The 21,518-nt window shown below is 64.9% G+C and overlaps 2 protein-coding genes across 8 annotated transcripts in view; one reads left to right on the plus strand and one right to left on the minus strand.

The window, feature by feature from the left end:
• The window catches only part of COL18A1 (collagen type XVIII alpha 1 chain), an 80,180-nt gene extending 62,804 nt beyond the window's left edge, over positions 1–17,376 (plus strand). Inside the window, exons 7-32 of the mRNA XM_081820728.1 lie at positions 344–523; positions 1,641–1,667; positions 2,780–2,815; positions 3,400–3,471; positions 3,764–3,799; positions 4,118–4,207; positions 4,834–4,863; positions 4,946–4,972; positions 5,229–5,291; positions 5,535–5,609; positions 6,385–6,411; positions 6,605–6,658; positions 6,913–6,987; positions 8,277–8,345; positions 8,906–8,948; positions 9,398–9,460; positions 12,486–12,529; positions 12,761–12,883; positions 13,439–13,592; positions 13,676–13,749; positions 14,219–14,347; positions 14,888–14,920; positions 15,728–15,964; positions 16,137–16,334; positions 16,658–16,773; positions 16,961–17,376. Coding sequence (XP_081676854.1) covers positions 344–523; positions 1,641–1,667; positions 2,780–2,815; positions 3,400–3,471; positions 3,764–3,799; positions 4,118–4,207; positions 4,834–4,863; positions 4,946–4,972; positions 5,229–5,291; positions 5,535–5,609; positions 6,385–6,411; positions 6,605–6,658; positions 6,913–6,987; positions 8,277–8,345; positions 8,906–8,948; positions 9,398–9,460; positions 12,486–12,529; positions 12,761–12,883; positions 13,439–13,592; positions 13,676–13,749; positions 14,219–14,347; positions 14,888–14,920; positions 15,728–15,964; positions 16,137–16,334; positions 16,658–16,773; positions 16,961–17,174 — 2,289 coding nt within the window. The 3' untranslated portion in view covers positions 17,175–17,376. The remainder of the gene's footprint in view (positions 1–343; positions 524–1,640; positions 1,668–2,779; positions 2,816–3,399; positions 3,472–3,763; positions 3,800–4,117; positions 4,208–4,833; positions 4,864–4,945; positions 4,973–5,228; positions 5,292–5,534; positions 5,610–6,384; positions 6,412–6,604; positions 6,659–6,912; positions 6,988–8,276; positions 8,346–8,905; positions 8,949–9,397; positions 9,461–12,485; positions 12,530–12,760; positions 12,884–13,438; positions 13,593–13,675; positions 13,750–14,218; positions 14,348–14,887; positions 14,921–15,727; positions 15,965–16,136; positions 16,335–16,657; positions 16,774–16,960) is intronic.
• A 2,420-nt stretch (positions 17,377–19,796) lies between these two features.
• Positions 19,797–21,518, minus strand: part of SLC19A1 (solute carrier family 19 member 1) — a 22,547-nt gene continuing 20,825 nt past the window's right edge. For 2 of the 7 annotated variants that reach the window (XM_081800916.1, XM_081800901.1), the window contains exon 6: positions 20,604–21,105. In XM_081800916.1, the coding sequence (XP_081657042.1) occupies positions 20,749–21,105 (357 nt within the window). In that variant the 3' untranslated portion in view covers positions 20,604–20,748. The other 5 variants (XR_004076932.2, XR_004076933.2, XM_031032239.2 and 2 more) reach the window with 5 other exon arrangements.

Consider the following 21,518-nt stretch of genomic DNA (forward strand, 5'->3'; position numbering starts at 1 on the left):
AGCCCCCGTCTGAGCCATGAGCTCACCGAACACAGGGTGTTTATGGCCCTGCCTAACTCCTGTCCGTGTCAGTGCCCAGATGGTACCACGTGGTGGACCCGTGGGTGGTGGGCAGGAGCAGCCATCCGTTTTCTCAAGCGGTCATTGCTCAGGGCCCGTGTCCAGTGCGTGCTGGGGGAAGGCTGCTCCCCGGGACAAAAGCAGAAACCAAACACCGTCAGACAGCCAGGCTCCCAGCAGGTGCTCAGCCCACAAGTAAATTACCTACACTCAGGAGGGCTGCCCGGGCCCAGTAGGGTCCCTGCTTCTTATCCTCGGGCCAAGGACGCCTGCTTGCGGGTGACCTCGGCCCCCGGAGCCCGCCCCGTTCAGCCAGGGCCGAGTCTGCACCAGTGGCCGGCTCAAGGAGCGGTCTCTTCCCGTGACACCGGCCCAGGTGCCCCTCCTGTGCTCTCCGCAGGATGACATGGAAGGCTCCGGGAGACCCTTCTGGTCGACGGCTCAAGGAGCCAGTGGGTCGCAGGTACTGCCCTCGCGGGGCTCGCTCTGCTCTCGGGGAGGGGGCGTCCCTGGGACCAGCCCCCCAGTGGGGACCAACAAGGCCGCTGACTCCTGGGCACTGTCCACCCTCGGGGCCTTCAGGATGGGAGTGGACTCTGCATGCAGGAAGTGCAGCTGGTGGTGCAGGGAGTGGACAGGGGGCAGTGAGCCCTAAAAGATGGGTCTTTCTGGAAAGTAGCAGTCCTCCAGTCTCTGTAGGGCTCCAATTGGGGGACATAATAAACTTCTGACCTGAGTAGAATTTTTTCAGTGAAAATGGGCACGTTCCTGAGAAATCCCACCTTGTTCTGCTGTTAACATCTGTGCCGGTCGGGGTTGGGTTGGAAGACCAGAGACACCCTGGAGTGCCCAGGACTTAGGACAGGTGGGGGGTGCGTCCTGGGGGTGGGCAGTGCCTCTGTCGTGGCCACTGGACGGCCGGGATGCCCTTCAGCCAGCGTCCACCGTGGGCGCAGATGCTCCACCCGGCGAGGGTGAGCCGCCAGCAACGTTAATGAGAATCTTCTCTTGGGCGGAAACGAAGCCCCTGATAAGCTATTTGCTGTTTAATTCAGTGTCTTTCCTTTTACGTATTAAAAATCCTAGTCTTTGGTGGTTGCAGTCAGCTGCCTGGGCATCCAGTGGGGTGTGAGCCCAGAGGGACAGGTCACTCTTGTGTGGCCTGAGGGCAGAGGGACCCGATGGGAGGCAGCAGCGAGGTGCCGGGGGCACGGGTCCCGTCCCTCTGTAGGGTCCTAGGCTCAAGTGCCCAGGAGGGGTCGGCAGGGCTGTTTTATGGCTGTGGAGGAGACGGGGACCCTCGGGGGCCCAGGAGAGTTGCAGAGGCAGTGCCCAGAGCAGGACCGAGCGGCCGGCCGTCTGCTCGAATGCACTCACCCTTCCGTCACATGAAGTGGCTGCCGACCCCCGCGGAGGGCACCGGGCACGCCTGCCCCGGCAGAATGCCCGTGTGCTGCCTGAGGGGCCCAGCAGGTGCCGGGACGCACCACCGCTCCCGCGATCGCCCGGGGCTGCTGACGCCTGTGGGAGGAAGACCCTCCCTGCATGCGCTCAAGCTCTGTTCCTTCTCTGCCCCGCAGGGACCGCCCGGCCCGCCCGGGGTCAAGGTCAGTGAGCGCCCCCCTCCCTCCCCACTAGAAAAGTAGCCTGAGTCCACCGCAGGCGATGTGTGAACTACAGAAAATCCTAACAGGAATCAACGATCACACACCACCCATCCTGAGCTTCCGTGTTGGGGGTGGGGGGCATTCGCCCCATCCCCAGTTTCCGTCTTCGGGGGGGGCGTTCGTCCCATCCCCAACTTCCGTGTTGGGGGTGGGGGGCATTCATTCCATCCCCAGTTTCCGTCTTCGGGGGGGCGTTCGTCCCATCCCCAGTTTCCATCTTCAGGGGGGCATTCGTCCCATCCCCTGCTTCCGTCTTTGGGGGGGCGTTCGTCCCAACCCCAGCTTCCGTGTTGGGGGTGGGGGGCATTCGTCCCATCCCCAGTTTCTATGTTGGGGGGCATTCGTCCCATCCCCAGCTTCCGTGTTGGGGGGGCATCCTTCTAAAGCTGCGTGGTCCCTGCCTTTGTGCATCTGAAGGGTGCTTGCCCACCTGGGAAGACAGAGGAACCTGCCCCCACCCCACCTCCCAGGCTCTGGGGCAGTGGGGGGGGGCGCCCAGGGGACTCCTCCCACCTCCCTGCTTTGCTCTCTGCTCCCCAACCCTCCCCCTGGAGGACACCAGCCCCCATCCCTCCCCATGGGTGGCCGGGGGGGAGGGGCCCCCAGGAGGGCCCCCCTCGGGCACGCCATGTCCCCCACACACATGGGTTCGAGGGCGTGCAGGCTCCACCGGAGGATGTTTTAGAAAGTTCCTTTGATGAATGTTGTCTTAGAAGGTTTTGCTTGATTTGTAAAACTTTGGGATGTCTCAGAAGGTTGGGTTTTAGAAAGGCACACTGGCTCGCTTTCTTAAGAATGGAGTCATCTGGTGGAGGGGCTCCTTGGGCAAACGGAAGGCGCAGCTTCCAGAACAGTCTAGGCCCCACTGTGCCTGCATAGCCCCCGCGGCCCCCGGGACCCTCCGCTCTGGGCTGAGCAGGGAGGGGGCCCTGAGAGGCCACCCACATCGTTAGCCCTCCCTTCCTTCCTCCTGGAGGAGGAGGAGGGTGGACGCCGCCGTGGGGGTGGGCTGCCCATACTCCGCACTCATGGGGCCCCTTCTCCCACTCTAGGGGGATCCTGGAATAACCGGACCACCGGGCGCCAAGGTAAGAAAGAGCCTTTTCTCGGGTTCAGGAAATCAGGGATCTTTCCCAGCCCCATTCGTGAGCAGAGAGGGACCCCATTGGCCCCATCGCCCCGTACCCCTGGAGCCACAGACTAGGGATGAGGTTTGCATGGAGTGACCTCCAAGGCCAGACCCAGGGTCATTCTCCCTTTGGTTCTTGCTTGTGCTGTCTGGCCTCAGCCTTCATTCCTTAGAGTCCAAGATTGTCCCAAGGGCACCCACCCCCAGGGCAACCCCCAGGACACCCCCATCCAGGACACTGACCCCCCAGGATACCCCAGGACGCCTACCCGCCAACACCCCCAGGACACCCCCTCACCCCAGACCCTTCCTCCCGGCTCCAAGGTGTGAATCTTGGGAACCACAGGAATCTGTCCAACCATGGCCCCCTCCCCTTCTCTGCCCCTCGGGGCTCCTAGGAAGGAGGCTGGAGGCCGACTGGGCTGAATCACCCTCAGGGGTGTGAGCTGGTGACCCACAGAAGCCCCAGCCTGCTCAGCCCCCTGGACACCAGGGTTTGCTGGGCGGTGGGCTGACACTCGTCTCTCCCTGTGTTGGGTACAGGGAGAAGTCGGGGCCGACGGACCTCCCGGGTTCCCCGGCCTCCCTGGCAGAGAGGGCTCGGCCGGAGCCCAGGTGAGTGGCTCCCAGGATTGCAGTCGGGGGGACCACCCTGTAGGAGCTGCTCTGATAAAGCCGGAGCCTCAGTGTGGTCTCCAGGGTTCCTGACCAGTTCTCTGTACCCCAAGGGGCTCAGACCCCGGCTCCACAGGCCATGGGCTGGGGATGCAGCCTGCCTGCCCCCCCCCCCCCCAGGAAGGAAGCGCTCTCTCCATCTTCACTTGGAGCCCATGCTGGTGGCCTGGGGTCTCTGGGGAAGGGGGTCAGGTTCTGTTTAAGGTGACCCATTTCCTTTCCATCTCTTCAGGGACCCAAAGGAGAAAAAGGGACCCAGGGAGAGAAAGTAAGTTGGGGCTCAGGGTCCCCAAGCAGGACAGGTGCATGGCCAGGCCTCGGGGGTGCCCTTGCCCCTGCCACCTGCGTAGCCTCGGAGGCTTGGGGCAAAGACCCCCAAGTCTGGGGTGCTGGCTTGGAACCTGCCCTGCTGGGATGGGGGGCTCTCAGGCCTGCCGTCCTCAGCCCCGGGCGCCTCCTCACACTCTGTAGGCTCCAGGAACCCCTCCAAGGCCTGGGTGGGTTGGGGGTCCCTCCCAGAGCTGCCCTGACAATCCAGAGGCCCCCACAAGCAATCTGAGTGCCAGACACTGGCTTTCTCTTCCAGGGCGACCCAGGGAGGGACGGAGTGGGGCAGCCTGGCCTCCCCGGACCCCCCGGACCCCCGGGGCCTGTCGTCTACATGTCGGAGCAGGATGTAAGGACACTGCATGGCCGGGCAGGCGCTCTGCCCACCGTCCCCCCCCAGCACTGGCTACAGTGGGTGCAGGCCCGGCCCTGACCCCGCGGGGGGCTGGGAGGCCATCGGGGCCGCTGGCTCTCTCCACCCAGGGTGACCCCCAAAGTTCTATTCAGAACCAGTGACTGTGTCTCATTCTGGTGAGACTTTTACATTATTTAAAAGAGAAGAAAAATACGGGTTGGGTGTCCAGAGAGAAACGGGAGTTCTGTAGCAGAAAATCGAGATGGAACGAGTCCCCTCCCGCCAGGCCTTGCAGAGCCGCCCTGCCGGGGTCCCCCTGCCCCTGCCGATGCTGGTGGCTCTGCTCCGGCCCCCAGGCCCAGCAGGGAGGTGGGGGACTGGCCCTGGGCCCCAGGGTCTCTGGAAGATTCTCCAGTGCAGGGCAGGCTCCCGGCAGCTGGCTTCCCTCCTCATCTGAGGGACCTTGAGGCCAAAGCCTGGAGGACTACCGAGGCAGTTTTTCTTGCACAGTTAGTTTCTGTGCGGATTTGTTGATCCTGTAAGAGAAGCTGGATTTTCGTTGTAAACGTGCTGTCTCTTCCTTCCTTCCGCGGTCCCTTGTCTCTCCGGTGTGCCCACAGAGAGTGCTGGGAGGCGTGCCGGGACCCGAGGTACGTGCAAGTCGTCCCCGGTGAGAACCGCAGCCCGCATCCACACGCCCACCCTGCACTGACCCGCCCCTCTCTCCCGCAGGGCCGGCCGGGGTTCGCGGGCTTTCCTGTAAGTGGCCGCTTAGCCCGCCCTGCACCAGCCAGGAGCCCCTGGCAAGCCCAGCGCCGGAGGGGGCCCGCAAAGCCAAGGAACCTCCCGGCTCCTGAGCAGAAGCCCCCCTGGGACCAGGGCGGAGGCTTGGGGTGGGGGTCTTGGGGCAAAGGGTCGTGAGCCCTCTGCCACCTGACACGGGTTAGGACCAGGAGGCAGCTGTGGTGGGCCAGGGTCCCTCGTGTGACCCTCATTCCTGCCTGTCTCCCCACAGGGACCAGCTGGGCCAAAGGGAGATCTGGGCTCCAAAGGCCAGAGGGGCCTCCCGGGACCCAAGGTGAGCGGCTCGGGCATCATCTGCCCAGGGACCACCCCATCCGTGACCCTGGGGGTGTGGACACGTGGCCAGGAGATGTGACCGATTCTGACCTCCCCGTGGCCCATGGAGGCCCCGTGGAGACGCCCCCACCTCAGAGCCCGGCGAGGGGAGGCTCCCGCTCACCACGCTCTGGGGTGTGGGGGGCCCTTGGCCCCCCACACCCCAGAGCTGGCCTCACGCCTGCCCCCCACGCTGTACCAGGGCGAGAAGGGTGAGCCGGGCCCAGTCTTCAGCCCCGATGGCAGCTTGCTGGCCCCCGCCCAGAAAGGGGCCAAGGTGAGTCAGGTGCCTGGGATGGCTTGCCTTCGTCCAGGCCGGGGAGGGGCATTTCCAGGGGCTGTGGAGGGTCCCAAGAGGGGCCAGTTCCTGCCCAACTGTGAGAGCTGCTCCTAAGCAGGTTCCAGAAACTTCTGTAGCCTGGGCCCCTGGCCTTTTCCTGTCTGTCCCTCGGTCACAGCCACACTGGAAAGAACTTCGAGGTCCTGCAGAGCCCTGCCTGCCCAGCCCAGCCACCACCGGCCGGCCCTGGTTCTCCCCTGCAGACGGGCTGGGGGCTCTCGGCGGGGGGGGTGTCCAGCCCAGGCCTTGCTTGCAGGAGCTGCCCCGCCCGGAGGACAAGGCTGCCCCTCAGGCTCTGAGGGCTGCCACTGGGGTGGGGTCCCAGCTCTCCTCCCTCAGGAGGCTCAGGAGTGGGTTGAGGGGACTGTGCCCCAGGTCCCCACCCCCACACAGGCTCTGGGAGGGTCTGGGGAAGACCTGGATCCAGATTCAGTGGCCGTGGGGGGCTTTCCTGCCGGGGCCCCAAAAGCTCCCGGGGTTGTTTGGGGGTGGGCCGTGGGACTTTGGATCTCCAGGCCCAGAGAACTCTGCCAGCCCTGAGGTCGGGGGGGGGTCCCCATGGTGGGCCTCATCCATGCACCCCTGGGACAAAGACCCCAATCCAGAGTGTGCTCCCTGCGCCGTGTCCTCCCCTCCCTGGTGTCAGAGCCCCGAGGGCGCTGCCTGGGGGCGGCCTGCAGCCATCTGACCGTGCGTCTGGTTTTCTGTTCAGGGAGAGCCTGGCTTCCGAGGACCCCCGGTGAGTAGGCCCACACCTCCCCGCACAGCGAACACGCGTGTGCAGTCTCAAAGAACACGCGAGGCCGCTGAGTGGTGCGGGTGGCCCGAGTACATCCCCGCTGCACCTCTCAAACGTGGGGGCAGGTCGCGGGCGGGAGGCCCCGCGGGGGCCGGTCTCTGCTCACCTGAAAGGTCCCTTCTCCTTTCCGCAGGGCCCCTACGGACGGCCGGGGCACAAGGGAGAGATTGGCTTCCCTGGGCGGCCGGTAAGGACCCGGGATCTCGTGCCACGCGGGGCAGCATGGGGGAGGGGAGTGGCCCCCGTCCCTCCGGTTGCCCCGCCGCCGGGGACCGTCCCTGTGTGAGGACAGCTGTCTCCAGGACGAAGCCCAGGAACGCCCAGCTCATGGGCGGCTGGGCTGCAGGGGCTGGTACCCGGGAGACCCTGGCTGGGGACCGAGAGCGGGCGAGGCCAGGTGTGAGCCACGGCGGCGGACCCTGCCCCTGTGCTCTGCCCCAGGGTCGCCCCGGGATGAACGGATTGAAGGGAGAGAAAGGGGAGCCGGGACACAGCAGCATTGGCTTTGGCATGAGAGTGAGTATCCCCCAAGGGGCGGATGGCAAGGCTGGGACACCCAGGGGCGCAGGGGGGTCCCTGCATTGTGACCACGCTGACACGAGGACCCCACACCCGTGCACACACCAGCCCAAGCCGCCGCCGGGACCGCGACCCCGCGTGGCCCTCTCGGAAGGGCATGGCCGCTTCCAGACGTGCCCTCCCTGCCCATGGTGGCGTCCCTTCCCTCAGCACCATGGCGTGAGCCTCAGCACCTCCACCGGCTTGCGGGCAGGGGTTTACTTTGCTAGCTCGGGCATTTTTCATCGTGTCTCCGAGAGGGTGCCGTGCAGACACAGGACCTGCTGGCAACCCCGTGGCCGGGCACCATGCCAACCACCAGTCACTTGGTGACTTTGCTTCTGGAGGCCCGGCCGCCGGGCGGATGCCCCTCCCGGAGCCGCGAGTGGGGGCACGGGCGGGGTATGGGGGGCCTGAGGCCAGAGGCTCAGGCAATCCCCACCTTTCTGGTTTTGCCATCACCATGGCCTCCTTCCTCCCACGGCCTAAACGTGGCTGCCGCCTCATGAAGAACCAAGAAGTAGAGGCCACGTCCCACGGAGTTCTGAAGTAGCGAGAGATCGCTAGGTCAGGGTCATGGAGAAGGAGGATGGGCTCTTGGATTCTTTTTGCCCTGGTGGACATGACATCCTGCTGGCGCCCACGTGGCTCACAGCGTCTCCCGGGACAGGGCTCCGCCTCCGGCGGCTCCTTTTGGGGCCTGAGCGGCCGGCTCCGCGCTGCGTCCCATTCCCTGGCCTCAGTGGGGGACGGCGCGAGGGCGACCGCAGGGCAGGCGGGGAGGGTGCACCACCTTTCCCTGGTCTCCCTCCTGACGCACGTGGTCCAGGACGCAGGTCACTTCCAGAAGAAGCCCTTCTCACTCTGCACGGGTCGGCGCTCCGCTCTTTTTCTGTGAATTAGTAAAGGAAAGTCCACGCACAAGCCCAGCGGGCTGGCGTCAGCCTCCTGGGGCTGTCCCTTTAACCTGGAGACACACAGGCTTCGCCCCAGCATCCAGGGCCACGTCCAGTCCTGTCACCCTGTCCACGTCTCCCAAGGGACATCCTGAAAGGGGCAGCTCTGTGCTCAGGGACCCCACGACCACAGAGTAAACGGGATGCTACTGGATTCTATGCTTTCCATGAGTTCAGTTTTCTGATTCTACTGAGACTTTTAGAAATACTCCTGCCCATATCTGCTGCCCTGGTCACGTCCATGGCCTGACTTGAACGTGACTGACAGAGCTTGCTGTCCTCCCCATGCAGGGTCCACCCGGTCCCCCAGGGCCTCCAGGGCCCCCAGGCCCTCCTGGGACTCCCATCTATGACAGCAACGTAAGTCCTCCCACTTGCCAAATTCCCTCCCCACCCTCCTCCTCACAGGCCCTACCCAGCACCCACGCCCGGGGGTGGGGGGGCTCGACCCCCAAGGAGGGGCTGACCCCCAGGGAGGGGCTGACCTCTAGGGGCGGCTGACCCCCAGGAAGAGGCTGACCCCCAGGGAGGCAATTTCTGGCAGGGGGTTGGCTGGTTGGGACCCACGCCCACCTACCTGGTAGGCCCACCTGGCAGGTATTCTGTTACAAAGCAGGCTCCTCCCTGGGGCAGCGAGGGCTGGATCTGGGAGTCTGAGGCTTTAGCCCCGGGGTCCTGGAGGGACACACACCCCTGTCTTACGAGGTTCAGCCACATGAAGTGACCCAGAAGGGGCAGATCCCATCATGAGCAGGGCTCCTGACCCCAAAGCCCTGTTTCCTCTCCCTTCCCCTCTCTGCACCCCTGGGGGGGTATCCGTGTGGCCTCACAGAGGGGCTGGGCCTCTGGGCTCCGGGAGGCCTGCATGGGTCCTGGCTCCACTCGCAGAGCGTCTCCCTCACTGGCCAGCTTCTTTGCAGGCCTTTATGGAGTCTGGCCGCCCTGGACCCCCAGGATTACCAGGTGAGGACACCCGGGGCCTCGGGGAGGGATGCTGGAGCTCCCCTGAACCCTCTGCTCCCGGGCATCAGGAACTCTTGGTGCCCTGTGCGCACTGATCCAGATCGATCACAGCCCCCTTGCCGGGCCTCGTGGGTCCTCCCAGTGCGGCCTTCCAGGCAGCTGGTACTCAGCAGCAGACACTGTGCGGCCCGCACGGGCCGCCCACAATTTAGATCTGGCTCCCCAGCCCCGCCCCCCGCTCTCGCAGCTCGTGCACCTGTGGGAGTGACGCGGTCCCTGGGGCAGCCTCCCGAGCACTTTTGCTCGGCGCCCTGAGGGTCCCCGAATCTGTGTGATGCCCCTCCCCCGTCCGGGTGCAGCGCACGCGGCGGTCAGCAGGGTCTGGGTGGGCCGGGCGGGAGGGCTTTGTTCACACGCCATGACGGGCGCTGGCGTCTCTGTCCCTCCAGGGCTCCAGGGGCCTTCTGGACCCAAGGGTGACAAAGGAGATGTGGGCCCTCCAGGACCACCAGGTGAGGGCGCTCTGGGCGGCCCTGGGCTGGGGGGGTCCTCAACACTGTTGTGTCTGTGGTGACCTGGCTGCCCTCCTGAAGGAAGGAAGCCCCTCCCAGGCTCGTGGGGCCCGGACAGGACCTGTGGCGCTGGGTATGGGCTTGAGACACCTGGGTGGCCCCGCAAGCCTCAGGCCCAGGGCTTCAAGGACAGGTGCCCCGGGCAGCAGGGCTGAGGGGTAGGGCTGGGCCCAGTGTGCCGGGGGTCTCGGGACGACCCCTCCCTTCCCACAGGCTGTGCAGGAGCCCTCATCAGCCAGCTTGCCCTGGGGTGGTGGGGGGGGCGGTGGTGAACTCCTAGCCTTCAGAAGTGCCCTTGGATGGTGAGAATCCCCCGCCGAATTCTTCCACTGCTGAATGAAATACAAGAAAACAACAGTCTGAATGTCGGGGAGCTAGCAGGTCAGAAGCCCGGAGAGCTGGGGCCCCCAGCCCCAGGCAGTGCCAACTAAAGGGTGGCCAACCAGGACCTCCATGGAGGGCGCTACAGCCCAGAGCGAGGGCGGGTCAGAGATGAAACCCCGGGTCTCCTCTAAGGGCTGCTCGAGCTCTTGGAGCGCCTAGGACTTAATGAGGCTGACCAGGTGAACAAAACGGCCAGAACAGACCAGGACACAAGACAGAGAGCACATGGCGGGCAAGCCAGGCCCACAGGAGACCCAGCTAAGGCGGAGACAAGTGACAAAGTGCTCCAGTAAGGGGGAGGTGAGGGCGTCCGCAGGGAGCTGGGAGCCATGGAAAGAATCAGTTCCGTTCTGGAACGGAGAGCTGGACCCGAAGAGTCTGCGTGAGTCTAGGTAGATGAGACGGGGAAGAGAGCGAGGGGAGGTCCGCACGGAGCAGGCGGGCCAGGGCTGGGGCGGGGGACACCGGCAGGAGAGCATCTGAAGGAGTCACGGCCAAGGGTTTTCCAAGACTGCGGAGAGGCTCAAGGGGCCCTTCGCACAACTGATCAAGACCGGACTCCTCTACCGGGAAGAGAGACACCAGAAAAGAGGCTTCAGGATGGGGAAAGACCGGGGCTGCTAACCTGCGAGTCTGCGTCCATGGAGATGTGCTTTGGGACGTCCGAGGACCAGCCCTGATGGGACGGAGGGGGCCCTTCGGGAGAAGGTGATGCTGCTGGTATGCATCCTGGGGCCGCTCCGAAGCGGGTAGCCCTCATTTGCGTCCGGCTTCACGTCAGGATGCACCGTGCAGCGCAGGGATGAGCCAAGAACAGAACAGGAACGCGCAACTGAAGCTAACACGCAGGAAGAAGGCCACGGGGACCCCTGCACCCCGGAAAAGGCAGAACGGAGAGAGATGGAACACAGAGCAGATGGCACACGTTTAAAGTGGGCAGGAGAAGAGTTGGTTTGACCTGAGATTTGTCAGTCAGTGCATCAAACGTGAGTACGCTGCACACTCCAGTCACAAGATGAACACTGTCAGTTAGATGAAGACAACCACATGCTGCTTACAAGAGACACTCTGCAAACGTGAGGATACGCACACTGAACGCGGAAGGAGGGGGGAAGGCACTCTACTGGGAAGGGAGCTGGGGAAGGCAAACTAGGCCGCGTGCCTCTGCGTGCATCTGAGTGCACCTGTGTGTGAGTGTGCACCTGCGTGTGCCTGTATGTGTGAGCGCGCCTGTGTGCATGTGTGTACAAATGCACTGTCTGTGTGTGTGTGTGCGTGTGAGAGAGGTCACACAATTCTATATTAAGGCAGGAAACATTGCCAGAAATTCTAAAAAACTGTTTATAACGATAAAGGGGTAAGCCCACCAGGAAAATGCAGCAATTCCAGATTTCCATGCACCTACACCACGGCTTCACGAGGTAAAGAGCAGTAGTGGGCAGGACTGAAGGAAAAGAGCAGTCATCGTGGGGGTGTGGCCGGCTCTCAGCCAGCGATGGGACCAGCGCACAAAGGAACAGCTCAGCCGGGAGATGGGGGAGCTGACGGCAGGTGACTGCTGGGTGACCGCCTGGACCTCTGGCGCCCGGTCTGCCCCACGCGGGCCCACGTGAGGCAGAAGGCGAGCAGGACGTCAGCATCGGAGCCGTGCCTGGAAAGCGAACACAGAGCAGCCCCACGTACGGAGAAGCCACGCAGGAGCAGGAAACACTTGGGCGGAAGGTGGTGAGGGGCTCCCCGCCCTCCGTCCGCGGCCGCCGCGGCCCCGGGGCAGCAGGACCCCAGCGCGGGGCTCCCACCAGGCAGGGGCTCCCCCAGCCTCAGGCCCCGGGGTTCACCCAGCGCCGGTGTGTTAACTGCTCCGGAGGTCACAGCCTCACTCGGCACACGTTTCCAAGCGCCCAGCTCAAGAAGTCCGAAAACAAATAGCGAACTTACCTTGAAGAAAAGAGATGAGAAGAAATGGTACCAATGGGAAGTGAATGAGCCGGACAGATGCCGCTTTGAAGAGAGACCGGTGATCCTGGCGCGCCCCCTGCCGGACTGAGAGCGGAAGGAGCCCCGCGGGCCGCCTTGCTGGGGGCCGCCCTCACTGGGGGCCCTCGGGCCGGGGGCGTCTGACCCTCTGACCCCTGACCCCCTGGCCCCAGCCGCCACAGGGGCCCCAGCCCGGCGGGAGGTGCGGGAGGGAAATGCTGCCATGTATTTTTGGAAAGAAGTAATAAAACTGCCATTTTTACAGACAGCACGAGTTTGAACATCAACCACCCAACAGGACATACAGATAAACCATTAGAATGAGTCAATTTACTGACGGCGGGAGGGCAGTTTACAAAAATCAACGACCTGTCATAAACAAAAAGAAATTCTAAAAAGGTGCCATTTAGAGAAGGAAGGGGATCAGACCTGTGGCTCCTGGAGGCGGGCGGGGGTTCTGGGAACCTGGGCCGAGCCACCAGGAATCTACCCAGAAACAAAGAAATTCTAGAAATCGAGGAAGGAAGACGAAGGTGGGGTCAGGGTGCTGCCAAGGGGCTCACTGAGGGCCCCCCCTCGCCCCCCCGCTGCTTCTCTCCTGCAGGGCAGTTCCCATTCGACCTCCTCCAGCTGGGGACTGAAATGAAGGTGGGTGACACCCACGTCCCCGACACCCGCCCCACCCTGACTCGGTTTCTCCAGGGCTCGGGCAATATAGGAAAGTGGGGAGCTGAGCCCTGTCCCACCGGGCCTGCCAGACCTGGGCTCCAGAAGCTTCCGCTGCCTCACCCTGCCCACCCAGGGCTCCTGGGGGTCAGCCCACCCCCCCACGCCAGTGACAGGAGCCAGGCTGCCTCAGACCAGTGTTTCCATCCACAGGGGGAGAAGGGTGACCGAGGGGACACCGGGCAGAAGGGTGAACGGGGTGAGCCCGGGGGTGGCGGATTCTTCGGCTCAAGTGTGCCCGGCCCCCCGGGCCCGCCAGGCTACCCTGGGATTCCGGTAAGTCTGGGCTCCCCAGGCCTGCACCAGAGCTCATGGCCCCAGGGTCCCAGGTTGGGGCGGGGGCAGGTGCAGCCCGGCCGTGGACACCCGCAAGCCCCCGGGCTGTGCCTGCGAGCTCTCCCCTCCAGTTCTCGCCCCCACTCTCGGGGTGGGGGGCACGTGGCCTGGGGGCGCCTCCAGCCGGCCGGGGGGAACACAAGACACGAGGAGCCCACACCCACCTTCACGCCCGCTCTCCTGCTGGTGCTGTTCTTTCCTCAGGGAGACCGTCTGCCCTAAAAGATTCCAGGGAGCCCAGACCCCAGCTTCTGCCTTGGGGACGGAGGGGGAAGGAGGGCTCTCGGGGGGGCTGCACCGCTGTCCACGTTCTGGGACGCTGTCCCAGTGAAGGGTGCACGGTGTTGGAGGCCAGGTTTCCCAGGCCCTATGGTGTGGGGAGGAAGGCGGCGGGGAGGGAGGCGAGGGCGCTCCGAGCTGCTCCCTGCAGGGCTTTGGCCGATGCAGCCTGGCCCCTCAGGCTTTCCTGCCCCCTGTTTTGTTGACCCCCACTAGGGTCCCAAGGGAGAGAGCATTCGGGGCCAGCCTGGCCCACCTGGACCTCAGGGACCCCCTGGCATCGGCCATGAGGGGCGTCAGGGACCTCCTGGGCCCCCTGGACCCCCTGGTCCCCCAGGGCCCCCTTCCTTTCCTGGCCCTTACAGGCAAAGTAAGTCGGGTGGGGGGTGGGGGCCTGGGCTCCCGCTGGTCCAGCCAGGACATGCGTCCCCATCTCTGGTTTCTCTCCTGTAGCCATCAGTGTTCCCGGCCCCCCAGGCCCACCTGGGCCCCCTGGGCCCCCTGGAACCATGGGCACCTCCTCTGGGGTAAGAGTGCCCCCTTCGCCTGACCGGTCAGGTGCTCTCTGCCCTGGCCTGGCCGGCCACCCTTCCCCTTGAAGACTGTGGGTGGGCTTTCAGAGAAGCCCAGCGCTGGGCCCGGCTTTGCCCCTGGGGCAAATGCACAGCAGCCTTGAGATGTGGTTCCCAAAGCAGGAGTGGGGAGCCTGGGGGCGGCTGGGGGACTCAGGTGGGCAGGGGAGGACAAGGGAGGACGGCCAGTAGGAAGGACCCCCAGCAGTGCTCACAGAGAGCCTGGGGACTTGGCGTCCAGCCCTCCCCGCGGGTGGCCTCCCCACGGCGCCACAGAGCATTCTCAGGGGCCAGTGTGATGGAGAAAGGCACCCACTCAAGCCTGCAGGACGGTCCCTCATCAGAGGGCGTCCGCCTCCCCACCCCCACGAGCCCAGATGCTCCCTGTGTGTGATGGGGACCCACTAGGTCGGTCTTCTAGCAGGTGAGGATCTGGGCCACGTACCAGACCATGCTGGACAAAGTGCCGGAGGTGCCGGAGGGCTGGCTCATCTTCGTGGCTGAGAGGGAGGAGCTGTATGTCCGGGTCCGCAACGGGCTCCGGAAGGTCCTGGTGAGTTCCCTGCACATGGAAGGAGCCAGAGAGTTTCCCCAGCTCGCTTGCGTGCGGTAGGGTTCAGGCAAACACGTGTGAGGGAGGGGGCCCCGCACCCCGACACCCAGGGCGGGCCTAAGCCGCGGTCTGTCGGAGGGGCGGACGCCTCGGGGGTGAGTGATGGACGGAGCTTCTCCTTACGTTTCTTTACTCTTAAATGAGTGGACTGATTTTTGGAGCTGTTTAGGGTTCACAGAGAAGTGACCCTCCACTTTTTTTTAGTTTTTATTTATTAGAGAGAGAGAGAGCATGAGCAGGGGTGGGGGGGCAGAGGGAGAAGCTGACTCCCCACTGAGCAGAGAGCCCGACTCTACTCGGGGCTCGATCCCAGGACCCTGGGACCATGACCTGAGCCGAAGGCAGATGCTTCTCCCACTTTGGAAAGTAAATGCACGTAAGGTGTTGTGTGTCATGGACGCGGCCACGCCGGCTTCCACCGGGGAGGGACCGGTGCCGGGCATCAGGGGTCGCCGGGGTAACCCCTGCGTTTTCTTCCAGCTGGAGGCGCGGACGCCACTCCCACGCGGGACGGTAAGGAGCCATCTTACTCTCCACAGCTCCGGGGTCCTGGGGCGCGGGGGGTGGGACGGGGTGCGCACACCACGAGGCTGCCTCCCTTCGGGCCTCGCCCACCACCCTCCAAGAGTGCCAGGCACAGAGATGGGCCCCTGGGGGGCTGGGGGGATGGGAGGGCCCGAAATATTTGGGTTTCCCACCGCTGTGGCTCTTGGGAGTGTAAAGGCCCAGGACCGAGGCTGCATTAGGAGGTGTGCGTCCCAGGTTCCGCGGGTCTGTCGGCTCATGGAGCCCAGCGGGTCCGCTGTCCCATACATTCATTCATTCATTCATTCTCTCAGCACGGTCTCAGGCCCTCCCATATGGCAGGCACTGTTTCAGGCAGGGACACGCAAGGCCCTGCCCCGTGGATCTCCCGGGCGGGGGACAGGTGGTATGCTTTATTATGGATTATTAACCATGGGCTCCTAGAGACAGGGCACAGGGATCCAGGCAGAGGCAAAGCACACGGTGCGTCAGAAGGCCTTCACTGCTGTTGGGAACTGGATGGGGTGCCGGTCGCCTCTCTGAGGTGGGGTGGCGCAAGGGCCTATGGAGCGGCAAGCTTGGGGGACTGTGCAGAGGTGGGGGGGCTGGAGGGGCTCCCGCCCTAACTCTCCGGGGCACCCCAGGGCCTGTGGATGCACCCTCCAGCTCCCCACCCCCAGGCCGGCCCTCTCCTGCCGCAGAGCACACCCCGGGGGTGCCGGACAGGCAGCCAGCAATCAGCCCATCCGTGCAGGAGAGCAGGGCCCCTGCCACAGTCTGCCTCCCCGTCTGCAGGACAACGAGGTGGCCGCCTTGCAGCCCCCCGTGGGCAACCCATACCCCCGGCGGGAGCTCACCCACTCCACGGCGCGGCCCTGGCGGGCAGATGACATCCTGGCCAGCCCCCCACGTCTGCTGGACCCCCAGCCCTACCCTGGAGCCCCACAGCACGGCTCCTACCTGCACTTCCAGCCGGCTCGCCCCACTGGCAGGCCCACCCACACCCACACCCACCAGGACTACCACCCTGTGGTGAGCGACCCCCCCATGTGGACTCCCCGGCCCCTCAGCCCACAAGGACTCCCAGGGCTGCCGGGGACAGTTCTCTGGGCCCCGGGGCCCCCAGCACGGTGCACACTCAGCCCAGGGGGGGCCCTGGCGCCCCGTGGGGGCTGGCGGCTGACCCCGCGGCTCTCCCCCACAGCTGCACCTGGTGGCACTGAACAGCCCCCAGCCGGGCGGCATGCGAGGCATCCGCGGGGCGGACTTCCAGTGCTTCCAGCAGGCCCGCACCGTGGGGCTGGCCGGCACCTTCCGCGCCTTCCTGTCCTCTCGGCTGCAGGACCTCTACAGCATCGTGCGCCGGGCCGACCGCACAAGCGTGCCCATCGTTAACCTCAGGGTGGGTGTGGCTGCTCTGGGGTGCGGGCGGGCCCCCCACCTGGCCCCCAGCCCCTGCAGCCGCCTGCCAGGGGTCCCGTGCGTCACAGGGGGCGTCTTGGGGTTCAGGCCGCAGGGCCAGGCCCTCACGTGCAGGCACCTCGGAGCTCGGGTTCGGAAACGTCGATGGGGGGCTTAGTGGCCTACGCGCCTCCTGACCACCATTGTGCGCTCCTCGGGGCCAGACACCGGATCTGGGACTGGGAAGGGGGCCCTGCGAGCTGGCCCACCTCTGGCAGGACATCTCCGGGGAGGGAATAAGCCCCACTGCACTTCCCTCCCCAGGACGAGGTGCTGTTCCCCAGCTGGGAGGCCTTATTCTCGGGCTCCGAGGGCCAGCTGAAGCCCGGGGCCCGCATCTTCTCTTTCGACGGCAGAGATGTCCTGCAGCACCCCGCCTGGTAGGCTCCCCAGGCTGTGCCCCCCAAAGCAGATGGGCAGGGGAGGTGGAGCCCCCAGGGACCAAGGACCCCGACTCCCCGCCCTCCCCCTGGCCCCACATCCAGCCGCCATGATGGGCCTTCGGAAAACACGTTTTCCCTGAGCGGCAGGCCCTGGTCTGGGGCTGACGGCCTCTGCGTCTCGCAGGCCCCAGAAGAGCGTGTGGCACGGCTCAGACCCCAGTGGGCGCCGGCTGACAGACAGCTACTGCGAGACGTGGCGGACGGAGGCTGGGGCAGCCACGGGCCAGGCGTCCTCGCTGCTGGCCGGCCGGCTGCTGGCGCAGAAAGCCGCGAGCTGCCACAACGCCTTCATTGTGCTCTGCATCGAGAACAGCTTCATGACCTCCTTCTCCAAGTAGGGGTCTGCCGGCTCAGACGGACAAGCGGACATGGGGCCGGAGGGGAGGCCAGGGGAGTGGAAAGGCCGCTGTGCCGGAGCTTCTGCCCACCCCCCAGGGTGGGGACCCGGCCGGACACTTTCCTGTATGGTTCACAGTTAATGTACCCCTCAAGAAATAAAAGGAAGCCAAAGAGTGTATTTTTTAAAAAGTTTAAAACAAAGCCTGGTGCCAGGACACTCTCGCGCCCCTCCCCTCCTCACACGGGGTCCTGTCCCCTTCCCTCTTGGCCCCAGTCAGACCAGGGGCTAGACCCCGGCCACAGCAAGGGAACTCACTCTCCCGGGGGGTGGGGGTGCCCCTGCGGCCCTCCGTGGCCCCCACAGGTGCTGCCTCGGCTTCCTGCGGGCCTCCCTTCCTCTGGACCTGGCCCAGGAGCTGCACAAGCAGTAACAGCCTTCCTTCCCCAGCTGTGAGCTGTTGGGGCAGCTCAGGCCAGGGGCGCAGGGCGGGGCCACCTCTCCTCGGCCACCCCCAGGTCAGGGCAGTTCCCCACATCAGTGCGTCCTCCCACCGCAGACCACAGGGCCCCCCAGGCTCTGGCCCTTGCCCCAATACCACCATGGGCTGGTGGCTCCCTCCGCAGCCCTGCACATGGGGCCCACCTTCAGCTCTCTGGCCCACACCGGCTTCCCAAGGGACCCATGAGCTCACACCCAGCGTGGAGCTCGGCCCAGCCAGGGCCTTCGGGGAGTTTTTCTTAAGTAATCTCTACCCCCAAGGTGGGGCTCACACTCCTGACCCTGAGATCAAGAGCTCTAACAACTGAGCCAGCCAGACGCCCCTACGCTAGGACTTTTGAGGGGCCCACAACCCAGGGATAGCAGCATCCCGTCCTGGGACCCAGGCCCTGCCCAGTCTCCTTTTCTAACCGGGCTCATAGCTGCTCCCCATCCCCGGGTCCCTGGCCAGAACTCCCGCCTGCTGAGCCCAGGGCCAGGGTCCTGGTTCATCTTTGCAGGACATGGAGTTCAAACATCGAGAGGTGGGGCACCTGAGGGGCTCCGTCGGTGAAGCCCCTACCTTCGGCTCAAGTCATGATCTCGGGGTCCTGGGATCGAGTCCCACATCGTGTCGGGCTCCCTGCTCAGCAGGAGCCTGCTTCTCCCTCTGCCCCTCCCCCATGCCCCCACCCCGCTCGTGCTCTCTAGTAAAATAAATAAAATCTTAAAAAAAAAAATCCAGAGGCAAATAGGATGGCCACACCTGCCCCAGCCAGGACTCTGCTCCCACGGGGCCTGCCTTGCCGAGCCCAAGAGGCGGCCACATGACGTGGAGGGCGCACGGAAGGGGACATTCTGAGGCGCACCCGAGCATCTGGGGGAGACGGCAGAGGTCCCTCCTCCATGGGTGGCCATGCTGGAAGGGTGACAGGCAAGCCCCCAGCCGCCGCAGCTCTGCGGCCTGAGCGCTGGAAACCGCAGGAGTAACGTGGTTTCCAAACGGGCTCCAAATAAAAATGGCCCTTTACACGGACACTGGGTTTGCAGGCAGCCCTCGTGATCATGAGACAGGTGCCCGGGAGCCTTCATCCCAGCCGGGGGCTCGTGCAGCGGGAGCACAGGTGGGCGTGAGCGGCCACACGCGGGTGCAGACGGACGCTGCCGCGGCCCCAGACCGTTCTCCTCTCCGGAGTCTCCCTGGGGTGGCCAGCAGTGCCCACAGGCTCTCGCTCCCAGGCCCCGCAGGTGGTCTGCGCCCTGCACCCGCCTTCTCCCCACAGCTGCGCAACGCATGGAACCGGCTGAGGCCAGGCAGCTGGGCGGCCACTGACGGGAGGGTTCGCAGGGCAGGGCAGGGCAGGGGAGTCCCAGGGCCGGGGCGCACAGCAGGGCCCTGCATCGTGCTCAGGGACCAGAGGTGACACTCACCCCCTCCACCCACCAAGTCCCGCTAGATCTCTGAGCTCAGACGGGGAACAGCGTTGCCCCCTCCTCAGCGTCCACAGGGCGCCAGGGGTGAGTGTGTGTGGATGCCCGGCCTCCCCCCACGGCGGCCTCCTCCATCCAGCAGCCCGGCCCCGGCCCGGCGTGTCCTTCAGACCGCTCCCTGCCAAGATGGCTCCAAGCAGCCCCCTTCCCTCCGGTCCCAGGGAGCGCGGGCGCTGCTCCAGACCCCAGGAGTTGTGGGAAGGGCTGTACTCAGCCCGAGGACCTGTGGGCCTGGAGTGGGTCCCTGCCTGTCGGGGACAGGGGCTGGGGCAGGGAGGGGTCCTCCTCCCACCCCCACCCCCACAGGCCAGGCTAGTATAGGATCAGAAGCCCCTCCATGCTTGGGGCTTCTGGGTTAAGCCCCTTCAGGGAGAGCAGACGGTGCAGCTCGGAAGGGACACAACGGGCCCTCAGACCCTGAGGTGGTGCACTCGGGCAGGTCCGTCTGGGCTGGCACGAGAGTGGCCCCAGGCCGCCCACAGTCACCGGTGAGGTAGGTCAATGTTAACTCACTTCGGGAACAGGCAGGACAGTGCAGGGCCTGGGGAGAAGTGGGGCTCCGGGGGCCCCAGCGTCCCCGCATGCACCTGACAGAAGGGCCCACCACTGGGCAGTGTCCAGCTTCTCCCACAGAAACAGGAGCCCTTTAAGGTTTCTCGTGTAGGTCAATTTTTTTAAAAAAAGGAAGAGCATTGTCTAAAGCAAGTACCTGGACAACTGAGCCACAGTCTGCACAAATCAGGGCTCCCAGCCTCGCACTGCGGGGGCCCGAGTCCCTATCCCAGTCACTGGTCCCCAGGGACAAGCAGGGCCTGCTTCCCAGGGTGGGGGGTGATGGTGGGGAGGCCTGGTGGGCATGTGAATCCCCACTGCCCACCACGTGTGGGCGGGGGACAGGGCCAGAGCGCCAAGCAGGGCGGAGGAGCACCGTCCTCGGGCCACTGCAGGACAAGCCAAGGCCCCTCCTGAGGCAGGCTGCCCCCGAGGTACAGGTCACAGGGAGGTACCATGGAGGGTCCCCGCTGGTCACCACTGGCTCCACAATCTGAACCCTGTAACGTGGACGAGGCCGGAAACCTGGATCGCTGACACCAAGGGGCGGGCCACCTGTGGGGGCGTGGAGGGGGCATCTGTTCTGAGATGCCAAGGCCCCAGGACGTGGAGGATGCTGGCGGGCGGCCGCTGGTGTCCAAGGGTCAGGCTTTGGCCTCGGGCTGCTGGTTCTGCTCCTGGGAGGCCAGGGGCAGGGCCTCGGGCTGCAGGCTGCTGAGGCCGCCATCCTGCTCGCTCAGCACCTGCATGGCCTTCTCCTCCGCAGGGCTCCTCAGCTCCGGGGGCGGGGGCGCGCGGCGGCTGGCCTGGAAGTGCTGCAGGACCACCAGCATGGCCCCCAAGAGGTAGACACCAAACAGCACCAGGAAGTACACGAAGTAGACAAGAAACTACAACAGAGAGGGGGCAGGGCGGGGTTGGGAGGGGTGAGCCCGGCCGGCAGGGGAGGGGCAGGGGAGCAGCGGGGCGGGGACTGTGGAGTCCGCCCTGGGTCTCCCTCCTCCTGCGGAGGCCGCGGGAACACTGCAGGGGTGGGGGTGGGCGCTCAGGGGTCAGGGGGCAGCCCAGGAGCAGCTCCCACAGGGGGCAAGACCACCCTCTGTCCCCCTGCAGGCCACAGCCGGCGCAGCCCTGGGGGGCTCCCGCCGCTTTCCCACAGAACCCTGGCAGGTTTCCTGTATGGTGTGGCCTCTGTGACCCACCCCAAGAGGCTCTGCTCTCTGTTTTATAACAAACATGTGCTTCCCTTTGCGGGTCAAGTTCCCACAGCTGCCGGGGGCTCGAGGACATGTGTGTGTGCAGAGCCCCGAGCACCACGCCGGTTCCTGCCCCAGGGACAGGTGCAGCTGCATCCGTCCCTCCTGATCCTCGTGACCGCGGGGCGGGCGGTGCTGGGGGGTCTCCTGCATCTGCGGGCCAGACCAGGCGTGAGTCCTGCCCAAGACCACGGCACTCTGCTCCCCGCAGGCCTCCCTCTGCTGCATCCAGCAAAGCCCCTCTTTACAAGCAACACTGGGAACTGAACCCTCAAGGACTCTGCTTCCAGGGCGATGGAGCTGAGTGTCTCTTCTCTGTTCCTCCCCCCACTACGGCTAGAACCCTGGACGCTACACACAGAACTCACTTTAAGAAGGTAACTGAGAGAAGTGGAGGGCGGCACACCGGCCAGGACGCTGCAGGCCGAGAACACAGCAATGTGTCCCCTGAGCTTTTTAAACTTTGCCCTGTGTTTATTTTTAGATCTGAAGAAACCAGCAATCCAGAAAAGCCAGCTGATGAAGGAAAAAAAAACCAACAAAAGCTGTTCTTTCTAGCCAAAGGA

This window comes from Leptonychotes weddellii, chromosome 1 (genome assembly GCF_054177405.1).
Source record: "Leptonychotes weddellii isolate Sample4059 chromosome 1, ASM5417740v2, whole genome shotgun sequence".
In the NCBI taxonomy this organism is placed as follows: Eukaryota; Metazoa; Chordata; class Mammalia; order Carnivora; family Phocidae; genus Leptonychotes; species Leptonychotes weddellii.